The 17,570-nt window shown below is 43.1% G+C and overlaps 1 protein-coding gene across 2 annotated transcripts in view; it reads left to right on the forward strand.

Moving 5' to 3' along the window:
• Rubcn (rubicon autophagy regulator) overlaps positions 1-17,570 on the forward strand; it is a 57,365-nt gene that overhangs the window by 8,088 nt on the left and 31,707 nt on the right. The window contains exons 1-2 of one of the 2 annotated variants that reach the window (XM_028752251.1): positions 650-886; positions 12,735-12,888. In XM_028752251.1, the coding sequence (XP_028608084.1) occupies positions 822-886; positions 12,735-12,888 (219 nt within the window). In that variant the 5' untranslated portion in view covers positions 650-821. Of the gene's footprint in view, positions 1-649; positions 887-12,734; positions 12,889-17,570 lie in introns of those variants that run through there. The other variant, XM_028752252.1, reaches the window with a different exon arrangement.

Consider the following 17,570-nt stretch of genomic DNA (forward strand, 5'->3'; position numbering starts at 1 on the left):
TGGAGGCTGAGGATCTTGAATTCGAGGCCAACCTGTGCTACAATACCAAAACAGGGTGGAGAATTGGCTCAAGGGTTGAGAACTATCTGTTCTTTTAGAGGGTCCCTGTTCCGGTGCTTTTATGGGCACCTATAAGCACACACATATACACTCAGGCACACGCATATACATTTAAGAATATTTTTAAAAAGAAAACAGTAACCTGTACCCTGACATCACTCCTGTAGGAGACCTTCCCTCAAAGTCTTCCTTGCCTTTCTACTGCTTTTCTGGTTCAGTTTGTGATCTCTTGGTGTAAATGTTGGAGTTTCCCAACACCACGAGGTGTTAAATCAGGAATGGACTGAAGTGAAGTTAATCGAATTAGGATTATATCAGCTTTGTTGTCTATCTTAACCTCCAACAGAGTCCGATTTCCTGAGTAAAGTGTAACAGGAGTTCGCCCTCGAATTCCTGATTGTCGTAACCTGGAGCTTTCAATCCAGGTTCCCTGCCCAGGCAAACTCACCTAGCACGCAGCTGGTGTCTGTGTGTCGTGGTTTTAGGTGAGCCTGGGATTGGATAGGGCAGTGCATGCCGGGAGAAGGACGGTCTTCGAAGTGCTTTTTGGGAATTGTAGTTCTTGGAGCCGGAAGTGGGGGTGGCAGGGCTAGAACGGCAGCTGAGGCAGCAGTCCTTGACTCTGCCGCTGTCAGGGTGTAGTGCATGGTTTTGAGCCCACCAGCCATGGTGCCTCCCCTCTCTTGAGGGTGCTCCTGTTACCCTGGCAGTCGAAGCGGCCTGGAATCTCTCTTCCGCCCCGAGACGGCCCTACAGCCCGGATGCGTCCGGAGGGCGCGGGAATGGATCTTGGCGGCGGCGGGGAGCGCTTGCCGGAGGAGAGCAGGTGGGCTGGGAGCGGCTGGCAGTCGGGGCTGCTGGGTGCGCGGGAGCTCAGGGAGACTTGGCAGGGCTGGGATGACACGCTGTGCGGGGCGCGGCAGACTGTAGAGCTACTGCTGCAAGTGACTTGTTTGGGAACAATTTCCAAGAGGAGGAGGTACTAGCGGGGCGTGTATAAGGACGAGGGAGGAGATGAATTTAGGGACGGTGAGCAAGGGTGGGTATGATTCTTTGAAGGCCAGGGAAGAAGCTAAGATCCAAGACTGCCGGAGGAAAGGTGGACATTGAGAGTCTGGGAGAAAGGACTGAGGTGCTGTAGTGAGATTTTTATAGGCCAGAGTCTACAGATAAGAGCAGAAACAAGATTGGTGCCCTGAGTTAAAACTCGTGATAACCCAGACCGATTTTAAGAGGGTGCTGTAAGATATTCTGGGAGCCAAGATTTTAGATTACAATGGCTCAGCAAGGTTAGGAAGGGATGAATGTGGGTGAGGAGGAGAGGCAGGCCTGTGGGTGAAAAGCTACTGATTGCCCTGGGGTGTTGGCTTGCTAAAGGGACAGAAAGTGTGTACATGTCCTTTGTCAGTGAGATTCTGCTGCCTGAGAGGACCTCTGTCATTTCTTTTTTTTTTTCAACGCCTTTGCTGCTTCTCCACAATGCAAACTAAGTAAGCTCAAGTTTATGTGGAATTATTCTCAGAAAGCCTTAACTTCTAGAAATAAGGGGAATTTAAGATTTATTTTCTTTTTTTATTTAAACAATTACACTTATTTATATATGTGTATGTGTGCAAACGTGTGATAGTTAGAGGACAACTTGGAGGAGGCAGTTCTCTTCATCCACCATATAGATATTGAGAGTAGAACTCAGATGTCAGGCTTGGCAAAACCATCTTTACCCACAGAGCCATGTCACCAGCCCAAATTAGAATTAAAAAAAAAAGAACTACTTTAGCTCCATCATCATTTGGACTCTGTAAAGATGTGTCTCCTACTTAGGGTTGCTTCATTAACAACTGGTCTTAGGTTGGGAGTGTAATTCATGGTAGAGCACTTGCCTTTTTTTTTTTTTTTGAGCTTTAAATAAAGCATTTATTGATGAGCAGAAGCTTACACAGTTTGCATAGATTCTTCATACCATATCTGGAAGGATGATGGAAACCCCCAAGGCACTAGAGAACATGGAAAGAAGTCAGTACTCAATGGAGTGAGGGCCGGGGACTGGATGTCCCTGAGCACCGGCCATGTCCTGTGGGTCTGAGGCCTCTGTCTGGGGAGCAGGTTCACAGAACAAGGGACACGGGACTTGGAGGGGACCTCATCCTGGGAGCTCTGTAGCTGCAGTTTCTGCTTTGCTCTCCCAATTCTGGCAGCAGAGTCTGGGGAGAGTCATTTAGTTGACTGACCCTTTGATCCTTGTGACTTAGAGGGAAAGACAAGCCCAAATGGCTCACAAGGACATTGGAAGAGGGGTCTGGAATTGTCAGGATTATGTGACATGGGGTGCAGAGGCCAAGGATGGTCAGCAGTGTCTGAGAGACATGGCCTCAATGTTCCTCAGGAGCCCCTCCAGCTTCCAAGCAGGTAGTGAGACAGCCCACATTTAAGCCCTGCCAATGAGCAGTTGTCAGCCCAAAGTAGGGGTGGTCAGTAGTAGGCAGCCCTGGGTTTCACAGAAACAACAGAAGCAGGATCTCATCCTCTTAAGAGGATGCAGAAGCAGAGACACAGTAGAAATATGTCGTAAGGGAGTCTTTCTTTGACACTTAGAAATAGGTTTGGTACAATGATGGTCTCCAGAGCAGGTGAAGTCCCACGACTAGACGCAAAATAATTTACCTCAAAATATTCTTAGGGGAGAACTGAAAAGTGCTTGGGTGAATGTATTTCTGCTATGATGTACTTTCTTGAGTACAAAGTAGCCTGTGGCCTACTGAATTAGTCCAACTTGAGTTCTTGCCTGAGGTCTATGAATGGTATGTACGAAATGAAACTGGATGTCTTACTTCCCTTTTCAACACTTTAGTTTCTGCTTTTGTATATTTGGCTATTTATTTTTCTCCAGATGTCTGTGAAGTATTTTATGTAAATGGTACCCCGTAGCTGCTAGGCAAGCTTTAGGGTTATTTTGATTTTCCTGTACCATTTCATGTAGAGCAGGCTGAGTCAGATATTTAACTTTGTTTTTCTTCTTTTCAATTTAGCTGGAACTGCACTAGTTAATTATCCATTACTTCTTTATTATACACCAGACACTGTCTTGACAGCATTGTGAAGGTTAACGTATTGAGCATCTTCACAGTTGTGTGAGGTAGCTACTACATGATCACTTCACAGATGAGGAAGCAGAGACACAGACAGGATAAGTAACCTGCCATCGTCACGCAGAGAATCCTGGTAGAACTGAGTGATACTCACACCCAGTTACTTTTACTCTCTACGCTCTGCTGCTTCCCCATATGATAATAGTGACAAATGTACACAGTAGTGTTAAATCTTTACTGTTCTGTGCTGGTCATTTAGGTGGGCAGGACTAAGAAAGTTTAATGAAGCTTCAGGGTACTAATGGCCTCCTTAGCTCCTTAGATAGACACTGGTAAATACGTGTTTGAGAATTGAGGCACTGTGGCCGGGCCACTGCAAACATAATGTTTTTATGGTCACTACAACACACAACTCAAGATGCCGTCTTGGTGAGCTGACAGCACTTGTTAAACATGGAGGATATAGAGTTTTCCAATGAAAGCACTTGATAGGGAAATGTGCATAATTTAACCCCACCACAAGCCTCCCTTCTGTTTTGATCTCAGTTCATAGCATTTTGCACTCAGTCAACGACACCAGATCCTCACAGTGAAATTTCAGACTTCTCTTTTCATTTCTTACATGCAAAGCTACAGTTGAATCCTAGCTTGTGGGCTCGACTTGCTCATCTTACCGAGTCCTAGCTCAGTGGCCCAGTGTTCTTCCTTGCTGGAATATCCTGAGAGTTAAATGAAATAATGAGCTCCAGCTCTCTCAGTATGCCTGCTATGTACTAAAGTACAAAGGCTTGTTTACTTGTGTCTGGTCTCCAGTTTCCATGAGCTAGGTATGTTGTCCACAGGTTACTATTTGCAGCGGGGTAGCTTTTCTTCCCGGGTCCATGGCTGCTCTGGCTAAGTTGAGCTCATGGGAGATTGGAATGTTGACTTAGCTCTTCCCTTCACCCTAGAAGTGTGCTTACACCATAGGCTCCTCTACTGTTTCCCTTGTAACTGTCTGACAGCAAATACTGCTGTGCTTAGGAATGATACTTCTCTTTCCCTAGAGTTTCCTTAAAGGCCAGTTGTTTGGGAGTTGTCTGCCGGAACTGTCATCTAAACAAGAGTCCTTCCATTATTGCCCTGTCAGCCTGGACGTTATTGAGCGGTGCAGTCTACTTGAGAGCTAGGAGTTCAGCTCTACCCAGTGCTCGGTTTTTCCCATACAGTGGCCCACAGAGTCAGAATTAAAGTCAGGTATACTTTAGTGACTCCAAGCACTCAGTGGGCCAGACCTTCCCCACCTGTGTCCTCAGCCTGTCTGTGGCATTTTCCACTCAGTCAGCTAAGCCCTAACCTCACTGTCATACTTCTTTCTTCCCCATGTCCCTCATCCAAGCAAGCACTCGTTTCTGTGAATTCTTCCCTAATATTCCCTCTAATTCTTTTTTTAATCCATTTCCAGATATAATGGTTTATATTCTCTTTTTAAAAATCCAGGGCATGGTATTTCTTTTAGACCCAGCCAAAGGTTGGTGCTGAAAGTCAGGTGTTGCCCATCTCTCAGATGGGTCCTAGTTTGTTGGTTTCCTTCTCAGTGAGACTTTGTTACAGGGAAACCTTAGCAACTCCAAGTCTGGAGATCTCAACAGCAGGAATAGAAAGGATGTAGTCCAGCAGGCGTTCCCCAGGCCGATGACTGATGTTCCTACAATCAGAATGTAGGGCATGCTGCTCAATTGGGCCTGGATTGTGTTGAACTTAAATGGTGGCTCCTAGGGTGGACTGAACCCTTCCTAGAACTTTATTGACCGAAATAAGTGATAAAAGTGGTTGCCTTCTGAAAGTAGCTGTTTTCAAAAGGCCGTGGGTTCCAGGCAGGTACACAATCACTTGCAGACATACTCTCACAGTGGAGATTCTTCTAGCAACTACTTAACTAATTTTTCTTTCTGAATGTTGTTTCTTAGTCCAGGTCTACATTACTATCACTTACTTAACTTTTCAGAAACAAAGTCACTATGTGTTTGTTCAGAGATCTTCACTGATTATTCCCATTGTGATTTGTGTGTAACAATGGAATTTTTTCAGCCATAGTGAAAGGTAAAGTTCTATTGTTTGTAGGAAAATGGCTGCTACTGAAGGTAATCATGTAAAGTCAGTCTCAGGTTAACTATCCCATGGCCTCTGACTTGTCTCTTATTCCTGTAGTTTATACTACAAGAGGCCATAGATGCACTGACGACCTGAGAGTAGACAGGAACACGAGGGAGCATGGGAAGGATGGGAAGGGCTGCCTGGAGGGAACATGCTCAGAGTACATTCCGTGTTTGCTTGAAAGCAGTCTTCTGTAGTAACAGGGTATTGAGTTGTAATATATAGATCCAGTGTTTAAAGGGATGAAAGGAAACTAGTGTTGAGTTTGTGTTTTCATCCCTCTGAAGCTTAGTCTCAGGCTCAAGGCATTCAGTCACCTGGACTTTGTTCAGCCATTCCTGCACTCTCACAGTCTCCCTGTCTGCCTGTAGAGCTTAGTCGTTCTTCAGCAGGCCTTCCAGACCTGCTTCTTCCCACCTCTCCTCACAGCCTACCCTTTCTCTCCTTCCATCTTCACCTCTCATCATTTCTTTTCCTTTCACCTTGATAATGCCAGGGATTAACGGTGCACAAGGACGGTGGTAAAGCAGGTGATCGTGAGATTCTCGAGCATTCTGCACTGTGCAGCTGGATTATTTGTATCAAATACTTCCCGCTCCAGCCCCCTCCCCTACTCCCCTGCCTACAGATACATCCTGGAAGCTTTTAGGGAAAGTGTTAGAGGGCATGAGGGGGAGGTGTGTCAGCTGATGGCAGGCACTGTGCCTCAAGCACTTGTTTCTATTTATGACAATTTTTCAGTTTTATGAGATGGAATTTTTTTCTTTTTCTTCATCTTTGCCATACCTTTCTCTTTAATTTAATTATCTATTTTGGTTTTTCAAGACAGGATTTTTCTCATGTAGCCCCGGATGTCCTAGAACTAGCTCTGTAGACCAGGCTGGCCTCATAAACTCAGAGATCAGTGTGCCTCTGCCTCCCAAGTGCTGGGTCAGAAGGTGTGCGCTGTCATCCACTGCCACCACCACCGCCACCACCACCGCCCAGCCTCACCCTTCTCTTGTAAAATCATTTCCTACGTGGGTTTCATCAACTTGTTGGGTTGATCGTAGACAACATAATTGGCACAAGCCACATATAGTAATAATAATTTTTAAGTATTACCAAGGAGAATGGTCTATCGATAGCATAGGATCTAGGGGTCCTAACAAAGCAATCATAGTTGAACAGATTAATTAATATCTCTGAGAAAAAGTTCAGCTATAACTGAACCTGAATCCCTGTGTGAGGTGACAAGAGATGTTCTAGGTAGGAAGATCTGGTAGATAAAACACCAGAGGTCCGTGAGGTCAGCACGCTGGTGATGGACTGTACTAAGTTGACTTTGCTGTATTTAGACTGAAGGATTCTAGTAGGAAGGTATTTAGATTGAGACCAAGTGATAGAGGGTACATGAACTCCATACTAAGGGGCTTGTATGTCAGCCATGGTTGGAGTCCCTAGTGTAAGGAATTCTGCCTTTTGTTAAATATTCTCACTGTGGAAATTCGGTAATCTCAGTATCATTCAAGTTTGGTATGACTGGTAAGGCATTTGTTGACTAGGTCTAAGTTATAAAGTTGTGTGGAGATACTGCCTATTTCTTCCTAGATATGAAGATGTCATTAAAGAACAGGGTTGGCCAATGGCGAGGGTCTCTGCATACCTCAGAGTTGAGTGACTGTACAATAAAATCAAATATGGTTTTCCATAAGCATAGTGTTTAAGAAGCATAAATACTTAATCATGAAATCTAAAGATTAAATACTATGTAATTAAAAACAAATTATATATCCAGATAGGAAGAAATGTTAAACTCAAATTAAGTGTGGGAGTCTCTTGCTACATCAGTGTTATCAGTAATTATTTCTCTTTTATTTTGTTTTTCTGTATATAGAGGAGTAACCAATTCTTTCTAAAAAGTACTTTCAGACCTTGAAAGTCCCAGGGGATTGCCTAGTCAAGAGTCTTTCAGCATGAGAAACCTTTTGACATTTGAGTATTTAAAAAATCCCTCATGGTAATTTCCACTTCTTGTTAGCTAACTTGTTTATGAGTGTTTACTTGCATGTAATATGTGCACCCTCAGAGGCCAGAAGAGGGAATTAGATCCTCTGGAATTGGAGTGACAGACAGTTGTGAGCCACCATGTGCATGGTGGGAACTGAGTCCAGGAGCTCTGCAAGTGCTCAGAACTTCCGATCGCCCAGCCTGTGGGTCTTTTATAATTGCTAACTTCAGAAAAGCCTAAACAGCTCCTCTCCTTTTTAGTTTCTACATACCACCAAGGTAACACTGTTAACATGTGTTGAGTTTTAGTATTTTTACATTGAGATCAATCCTGTCAGGTCTCCGTCTCCTACCCCAAAAGCTATCATAGCTTTAGAAAGTATTTCTGGTCAAAATTCTAATTCTTTTCTACCGTTCTGTCATGTTGATATCATGTTCCACCCTCCATTTCAGGGATCAAATCAATACTTGACTTGGTACAACCTGACCTCTAACTGTGATCTCGGTAATGATATCCATCCTAGATAAAATGACATACTGTGAAAGGGATATGCTAGAGTAGCTTCCTTTTGCTTCTAAAAAGAACATTTGAGGGCCTGGGGAGGTAATTCAGAAGATAAGAGATTGCTCTGCAAGTATGAGGCCCTGAATGCTCTCCCTAGTACCCATGGTAAAAACAAGCAAGCAAGCAAAAAGCAAAGCTAGTTATGGTAGCCTATATTTGTAATCCCAGCTCCGGGATACTAAGACAACAGTTCCCTGGGGCTTGCTGGTCAGTCAGCCTAACCTAAGCAGCAGGCCTCAGGTCCAAGTGAGCCAAAAACCAAGGTGGCGGCTCCTAAAGAATGACAGCTGAGGTTGACCTCTGGTCACCAGACACACAAACACACGCAAGAACATTTCTGAGGATGACACTCTGAGGTTGTCCTCTGGCCTCCATGTGTACCAGTACAAATGCAGAGAGAGACAGAGAAACAGACAGATAGACATATACACACAGAGAGACAGGAACATACAGAGAGAGAGAGAGAGAGAGAGAGAGAGAGAGAGACAGAGAGAGAGACATACAGAGAGAGAGACATACAGAGAGAGACATACAGAGAGAGAGACATACAGAGAGAGAGACAGAGACACAGAGATAGATAGATAGATAGATAGATAGATAGATAGATAGATAGATAGATAGATAGATGGGGAGGGAGAGAATGATCACTGGGGATTGCTAACCTGCCAATATTTACACTGAATCTTATTTTATAGGCGTGGTGCTGCACGCCTTCTATCCCAGGACTTGGAAGCAGAGGCAGATGGGTCTCTGTGAGTTTGGGGCCAACCTGGTCTACAAAACAAGTTCCAAAACAGCCAGGGCTGTTACACAGAAACTGTGTCTCAAACAAACAAATAAACAATCAAGCAAACACCCAAAACAATTGTGTGGTGTCTTCCTTTATTTATGATCTATCATGTATATTTTTTCCACTGGTTATATTTTCATTTTTCATATATGGTATACTGCTTATAAAACCATTTGTAACCAAAAAAAAAAAACATTTGTAACTTTTCTTGTTGTAATTTTTTTAAGTTTATTTTGATGTGTGTGGGTATTTTTCCTGTATATGTATCTATGCTCTACCTGTGTGCCTGGTGCATGTGAGGCCAAAGTATTGGAGCCCCTGTGACTGGAGTCCCACAGCCAGTTGTAAGTTGGTGGGTGGGTTCTGGGAATCAAACCCAGGTCCCCTAGAAGGACAGCCAGTGCTCCTACCCACTGAGCCATCTTTCCAGCTCCATTGTTTCAGTCTTGAGTATCATTTCTTACTATAATTTGTCAGGCTTAAGTCTGAGTTAGTAGTTAGGAAACCATTTTTGCCCCAGATAGTTGAGTTACTTAGCTAGCTAGCTTCTATTTCTCTTTAAAGGAGGATTGTGGTTAAAATTCTCCCACAGGAAAATAGAGGATTACGTCCTGGGACTGGCTTTACTGTAAGCAGGTGAGAAGACTCGGGTGGAGATGAGTTATGCATCTTGTTTGTGTCTAGGACAGCTTCATCTGTTCTGCAACCAAGAGCATCTCTCAGCCCAGCACATTTCAAAGGCTTTGACTTTGTCCAGGTAAAGGGTACGCGTGAAGATGATATCCACCCAAACAATTACAGCCGAACAGGCTAGCAAAAAAATTATCTTGCCTGTTGAAATGCTTTTCCAGTAGCTCCAGGGATAGAGAGATAGCTCAGTCAGAAAACTGCTTGCCTTATAAGTGGCAGGACCTGAGCACCCAAGCAAACATGTTAGACATGATGGCACACACTTGAAATCCTAGTGCAGAGAGTGGGGCTTGGTAGCCGATGGGAGAGGGTAAGAATATTTGGGGCTTACTAGGCAGCCACCCCAGCATAATTGATCCATCTCAGAAGAGAGAGACAGCATTTCTAAGGATGACACTTTGAGGTTGTCCTCTGGCCTCCATGTGTACCTGTATAAATACTCCCCACCCCCACCTCCACCCCACCCCCACTCACAAACATACATGCGCACACTCATGAGAAAAGGTACTTGTTCTCCATGGTGAACTTACATCTAAGGATACTCAGATGTATCTTACTTACATCTAAGGTTCAGGCACACGTGGTGTTAACCTAACGCCACTTTGTGAACTTCAAGTTAATTCGGTGTCTCTACTCTAAAAATATTTATATCATTAAGAATACTAAAAGACATAGTAAACTATGTAAATATAAATTTTAGAGGCTTATGTTTCTTCCAAATGAGCATCCACCAGGTATAGAGTACCGAGGAGAGCCATGTGTCTTTGTAGCTATATCATCTCAGGGGCACTTTCTGTGGGAAAGGAAGGTTCTTTAGCTTTGTCTAGAGAAAGTTGTTCAGAGTGCTCAGAGGTTCTAGGACTTGAGTGTTCTAGTCAAGAATGATGTCTGCTTCGTGGAGTTCCCTAAGACGTTAATGTGGGATCAGCCCAGAATGAATCAGAGCACGGGTATGTAGCCACTTGCTGAACCACACTAGCTGTCAGGCCTGTGAGGCTTGATTGTAGTTTGTTGGAATGTGAAAACCGAGTCACTCAAAATAGACCAGAGGTTTATTAGCCCTAGTGAAGCATGGGGTATAATCAGTGAGCAGCAGTTGGCAGTCAGTTGGCTTCTGGAATGGCAGTTTCTCATAATATAAAAATAAATGACACTTTAAGTGATTACCTCAGTTCTGTGGGCATTTTAGGAGTGGCATAGAAATACAAGAAAAGTTTGGTGAGGCAATATGTCTGTCACTCTATTGAATGACAGAGTCACTGTTGCTCATTCTGGCCTGGAACTCTCTTTGTAATACAGGCTGACTTCTAGTTTGTGGCAGTTTTTCTATTGAAGCCTGCTGAATGCTGGGATTATGGGAGTGAACTACCATACCCAGCTGGTGATTCAAGTGTTTATTTAACAAGGAAAAGAAAGCCTGACTGTCTCCCAGTTCAAACAAATTCTTGTTCACAAGGCCTTCAGAACAAATCCCAATCCGCCCGGCCCTCTTTTATGGACATTTTCCTGTCCCAAGCCTGTCACTTACTTATCTCAGGATTTTACTGTCTACCTTTACTCAGCCACTTTCCAACATGGTCCAGAAAAGGCACAAATAGCAGTTTTGTATTGATGGTAGGGATTACAATTCAGAATCCTTCCTCTGCTGGTGCGTACGTGATATAAAGTACTCATGATTACATTTCCTGAAGACCTTTTCTGTTTCCTGTGGCCACCATGAAAAGAAGAAAGAGCAAGAGTCTACTAATGAAAAAGAAGATGATGTGATGTGTGCAGTTAGGAGGTGGGGCCAAGAGGCCCAGTGTGACGCTTCTTCACCTCCTCACGCTCCCCTCGTCCAGTTGGATGAGCACATCCGGCTCCCAACTCAACTGCAACTGGGTTTGAGTTTTTACTGGTTAAAAGCTGTGGTAAGAAAATACTAAGGAGTAAGAGGAACCAGTTTGATCAAGGGCAGCAGTTTTCTGACTTTTCCAGTGAAGTGCATCGAACAGTCTAGTAGGAGGTGACAGCTGCCTGGTTTGAGGACATGTCTCAAAGTGACTTTAGTGCAAACTTAAAATCCTTTTATTTTAATGTCCACTTAAAAGTCACAGGAATGACCTGGGGGTGCAGCTCAGTAGTTAGGAGTGTTTGTCTGGCACAAGAAAGCCCTGGGTTTGATCCCTAGCACTGAGTAAAACAAGAGCTGGTAGCGGGCACCTATCATCTCAGTGCCTGAGATGTAGTAACAAGAGGATCACAAGTTTAAAGTTATCCTCGGCTACTCAGTGAGGTCAAGGGCAGCCTAGAGTATATGACACTGTCTCAAAAAAAAATTACAAAAGTTGTTTATGTTCTTATCTATAATGCTTGTGTGTATGTGTGTGTTCTTATCTGGGGTGTGTGTGTGTGTGTGTGTGTGTGTGTGTGTGTGAGAGAGAGAGAGAGAGAGAGAGAGAGAGAGAGAGAAAGAGAGAGAGAGAGAGAGAGAGAGAGAGAGAGAGAGAGAGAGAGAGAGGTGCCCTCTGCCCTTTACTGTGTTCCACTTACTGCTTGGGAATATAGTGAATAAGAAGCAGGGCTGACACCGGGCAGTGGTGGCGCACACCTTTAATCCCAGCACTTGGGAGGCAGAGGCAGGTGGATTTCTGAGTTCAAGGACAGCCAGGGCTACACAGAGAAACCCTGTCTTGAAAAAACAAAAACAAAACAAAAGAAGCATGGCTGGCTTGGGCTTGGTTTCCAACATAAAAGGCTTTTGACTTTGGGCTGGAGAAATGAGTCAGTGGTAAAGAGCACTTTCTACTCTTCCAGAGGACCCGGGTTCAATTCCTAGCACTTTCATGACAGCTCACAACCACCTGTCATTCCAGTCTCAGAGGATCCAATGCCCCTCTGCCTCCACCATCACCATACATGCACATGGTTACAGGCAGATAGGTAGGCAAAGACATCCGTACATGTGAGAACTAAAAATATATGTATTTGTGGTTGTAGGTGAGTGTTCTCATCTTTTGTGTATATGTTATCATTATTCAGAAATGAATCTTTTGTTGCTTTTTTGAAACAGGGTTTCACTGTGTAGACCAGGTTGGCCTCAAACTCAGAGATCCGCCTGCCTTAGCTTCCCTAGCACCGGGATTAAAGGTGTGCAGCACCACTGCCTGGCTCAGAAATGAATCTTAATGGGATGCCCTCCTAAAACGACAAATATTCATAATATACTATGTAAGTGTGAGGGTTTGAGTTTTTATAACAGTAATACTCTCAGGGTGGAACTTAATGTTGAAGTGAAAAATAAATAGGGGATAGAAGGCTAGGATGGAGGACAGGAGATGCTTTTTTCTTTTGCTTTTATTTTTATTTATTTATTTTTTGATCTGTATGATCAGGATCAGGCATAACAAACTTAACCAACCATTTGGTATGATTTCAGGAGAGAGCACTGGCAGTTGCTGGGTAATTTGAAGACTACTGTGGAGGGTTTGGTGTCAGCCAACTGCCCCAATGTCTGGTCCAAGTATGGTGGCCTGGAGCGGCTTTGCAGGGACATGCAGAACATCCTGTATCATGGGCTCATCCATGACCAGGTATGTAGAACTCATCCTCTCCCCCTCTCTCTGTATCCAGAACATGTCACTTAGTGCCTGGTGTGCCATAGAAGTCAGAGTAATGAGTAAACTGCTGGGGTCAGGCAGCACATCAGCAAGAGGTTAGATCAGTTTGTTTCCTGTTGATTCTAAAACAAAGATGAAACTGTTGGCTAGTTATAGATTTGTTATCTTTCAGCTCTTGAGGTCAGAATTCTCAAGTAAGTTTCATTAAGCTCAAGCCATGGTGTCTGCCATGCTGTACTTCTCTAGGAAATTCTAAATAGTTCTTTCTTAATTTCTCCTCCTCTTCCTCTTCTTCCTCTTCTTCCTCCTCTTCCTCCTCCTCTTCCTCCTCCTTCTCCTCTTCCTGATGTTTTGTTTATTTCTTTGTTTGTTTCAAGACTGGGTTTCTCTGCATAACCCTGACTGTCCTGGAACTTGATCTGTAGACCAGGCTGACCTTGAACTGCAGAGATCTGCCTGCTTCTGCCTCCTGAGTGTTAGGATTAAAGACCTGGGCCACTATCGCCAGACTAAAAATTTCTCCTTTCTTGTCTTTTTAGCTTCCAAGCTATGTCCCTTGTATTCTTTGGCTGTTGGCCCCCACTTTTCAAAACCCAGTAGCATAATGTCTTGAAATTTATTTCTGCTTTTATATCACTTTTCCTTTCTGTGAGCTCTTTCTTAAGGACCCTTAACATTGATCCTATCATGATGGTCCATCCCTCTAGAGTACTAAGTCAGTACCATCGGAAAGTCCTTTCTTCCATAAAAAGCAACAATCATGAGTCATTCCCTTGATTCTAGGGCCTAGAACATAGCATCGGCTTTGTTTTTGTTTTTGTTTGTTTGTTCTGTTGTTCTTTTTGAGACAGAATCTCATTGTGTACCACTGGCCGGCCTGGAACTCACAGAGATCTGCCTGCTTCTCCTCACTAAGTGCTGCTGGGATTAAGGTGTGTGTCACAGAGCCTGGCTTTTTTTTTTTTTTTTTTTTTTTTTTTTTTAGTTAGAGTGACTATTTTTAAATTCTTTATTTATTTATATTTATGGTAATTTGCCTGAATGTTTATCTGTATGCTGCCTGATGCCTGGTGCCTCAGAGATCAGAGGAGAGCATCAGATCCCCTGGGACTAGAGTTAACAGACGCTTGTAACTGGGTGCTAGAATTAAATTCATGTCCTCTGGAAGAAAGCCAGTACTCTTAACAACTGAGCCATCTCTCCAGCCCCTAGAAACCATTTTATCAACCATAGTCATAGTCTCATCTGTACAAGTAAGGGTGATAGTATTTACGTTATAAAGAAAATCCATAGAACAATAAATAAATTTGTCTTGCATAGCTTATGACATATAACCAGTGAGGTGCTCAGCATGTGTCACCACACCTAACAACCTGAGTCTGATTTCTGGGACACACTTGACAGAAGAAGAGAACTAACTGCCAGTTGTCTCTGACCTCTACTACGTAGACACCACAGCATGTGTGCATAAACATACAAAATTAATTAATAAAAACTTGAAGTAATTAATTGTTTTCCTATTGCATGTTGTCCTGTGGTATATATAATTAAGAACCTTGAAAACAGCTTAATTCATTGAAATCTTAATATCTTTCTTACCACTGGTGATCTTGCAGTGCTGTTTAAGAAAATGCCATCCCTTTAATCTCAGCACTCAGGAGGCAGAGGCAGTGTGATCTCTGTGAGTTCCTGGCTATCCTGGTCTACAGAATGAGTTCCAGGACAGCCAGAGCTACACAGAGAGACCTTATCTCAAAAAACAAACAAACAAACAAACAAAAACAAAAAACAAAGAAGAAAATGGCATCCATGTTATTTAATTCAAGGACTGTTTCTCCCTTGATTAATAAATGCACTATTGTTGGCCACCATCATTTCTTGGTTCGTATGGTATTAACTTCTGATGCCACAAGAAGCATTGTCCTGAGTCTGTGACCATTCTTCAGTTTCTATTCCTGAATTTCTTCTTGGATTAAACATTTTTTTTAAAAAATGGCATGTATATGTGTATGTATATATGTATGTATTTATGTACATGTATGTGAAGGTCAGAGGGCAGCTTGCAGAACTCAGGTCTGTCCTTTCGCCATGTGGGTCCTAGGGATGGAACTCAGGGCATTAGACGTGGCCAGTGCCCTCACTTGCTGAGCTAGTTCCCTCACTCATTACAGGGTTCTAAAGATGGAGTCATTGTGTGTACTCTTGTGTCCTCCCTCTGTTTCCTTGAAGCAGTCTATGACACTCAGCTCAGACCTCAGTGCTTAGCTCCAGATCTGAACCCACTCTCCTTCATACTACCATGTGGCCGTCTGCCCCACCCAACAAGCAGGATGTGACTAAGGATATTCTCTCTCTCTGGAGACTGCTTTCCATCCTAGTGTTCTTTATGCTAATTTGTAGACCTGAACTACCCAGTGTTCCATTCACAAGGTTGGGATTCCTGCCAGAATGTTTTATTAAAAACAAAGTGCAAATTTCCCAAGCTAGTGACCAAAATAGCTACCAGATTAGTGTGCTGTCATTCAGTGGTTAAAGTGCTTGTGCCTTGATAACAGAAGTTCTTTTCTTGGCCCTGTTACTAATTTTACATTGTCACATAGTAACGTAAGCAGTTAGATGATAGTCTCACCATCTGGTCTGCAAAGGGGGAAATGTTGGTGAGACTCTCAAGTAAAACAAGCTTGCAGATGCAGAATGGCGTTAGCATCTCTTGTTAAGAGTTCTTAAAAACCATAGCATGAAAGCTATCCTACAAAAGCACCCGTCCTTCAGAATGAAGCATGTTAAGGGATGTGTTTGGGCACTTACAACACTAGCATCAGTAGGTGTGAGCAGAGAGAACCACCTGCCGTGCAGACACACATGCCAAATGTACATCACACAGTACACAGAGGCTCCAGAAGGAAAAACTCTGACACAGAAGCTCCATGTCAGTTTTATTGCAGCCCTGTGCCTTGTTAAAGTCTAAGAGTTAAATTCTGGTGTCAGACTTGTTTTGCCCCTGTCATTTCCTTCCAGAAAGTTTAGTACTTTCAAAGGTTCAGGCTGCTGTATCATCAGGAAGCTGGGTGCTGTGCCCTTGGAAAGAGGAAGGGACACAATGATTCCTGTTGGTCCTTTCTCCTCTTTGTTTTCAAAAGGATGTGCTATGGATGTGAGCTGTGTTTTGTTTTAACCACTCAGGGCCCCTGGGAAGCTGTAATGGAATCTTAGCGGGATCTCATTGTTGTCAGCCCATCAGGGACACCTTTTATGGTGCCTATAAGGCCAGGTGTATTGATAACATCTCTGTTCTGCTGCTCAGGAATGTGGAGACAGTTCCTGAGATGGCTCAGCTGAGTAAAAGTGAAAGGGCCCCTCCCCTAGCACAAGAAACAGCTTAGCAGTGTAGATGGCCCAATTAAAATGGTTTATTGTTATGTATATATTATATGTATGTATGTGCACCATATGTGTGCCTAGTGCCCATGGAAGCCAGAAGAGGGCATTGGATGCCCTGGAACTGCAGTTACAGGCAGCTGTGGGCCACATGTGGGTGCTGGGAACTGTCCTCTGGGAGAGCAGCCTGCACTCTTAACCTCAGAGCCGTATCTCTCCAGCCTAAGGTAGCCTGATTTTGTCGTCTTCCCCAGCCTCCAGCCCCAGACAGAATTTCTATGTATGTAGCCCTGGTTATCCTGGATCTCAATCTGTAGACTAGGCTGGCCTCTGCTTCCCAAATTCTAGGATTAAAGTTGTATGACACTGTGCCCAACTCATAATATATTCCTTATTTGTTCAAACTTTAACATATGCCATAAAGACTCAGAAAAATAACTCTCACCCATAAACTTAATACCAAGTAATAATATCACTGTTGAGCATTCTTTTGGATGTTCTTTATTTTCTGTATATTTAAATTTTTATATTTAAAAGGTAATCTTATGCCTTTTAAAATAGGATTGTACCATATGTGTCACTTAATTTTTGACTATATAATACACTTTACATGGTTACATGGCTAAAGAATATTTATTTATTTATTTTTAAGAATTTAAGAGTATAAAAAAATATATAGTGAAAAGTCTCTTGTTATCTTCTGGTCCTGTAAGTTACTACTTTTTACTAGCTTCCTTCCAGAGAGTGTGTACTTATGAAAGTAATATGAATAACTTCTTTCTATTTGTCCCCATTTTTTGCTTTTGTTTTGTATTTTTGAGACAGCGTCTTGAAACATAGCCCAGGCTAACCTTCAACTTGAGATCGTCCTGCTCTCTCTCCTGTGTGCATTTACAGGCGTGGGACACCATGCTCAGCTCCTGGTTTTTATATTAAATATGTATACACATATATTTTAAAATATATATACACATATAAATTATAAAAACAGCTAATGGGCCAACATGATGTCTCAGTGAGTGCGCGCTGCCAAGTCTGACCACTTGAGGGACCAGCGAGGTAGAAGCAGGGAACCAACTGCCACCAGTTACCCTTGGATCCTCTGTGTGTGTGCGCGCGCGCTCACACATATATATTATAGTTGTGATTTGGGGTCAGCTACAAGGTGTGTTAAGTGAAAAGGGCAAAGTGTAAAATAGTGATTATAATATGCTAATAACATAGAAATCTCCAGAGAAGACTGATTTGTCTTCTTTAAGCAGCTATTGATTATCTGT

Source organism: Grammomys surdaster, unplaced genomic scaffold (assembly GCF_004785775.1).
Source record: "Grammomys surdaster isolate TR1022 unplaced genomic scaffold, NIH_TR_1.0 125889, whole genome shotgun sequence".
Taxonomy (NCBI): domain Eukaryota; kingdom Metazoa; phylum Chordata; class Mammalia; order Rodentia; family Muridae; genus Grammomys; species Grammomys surdaster.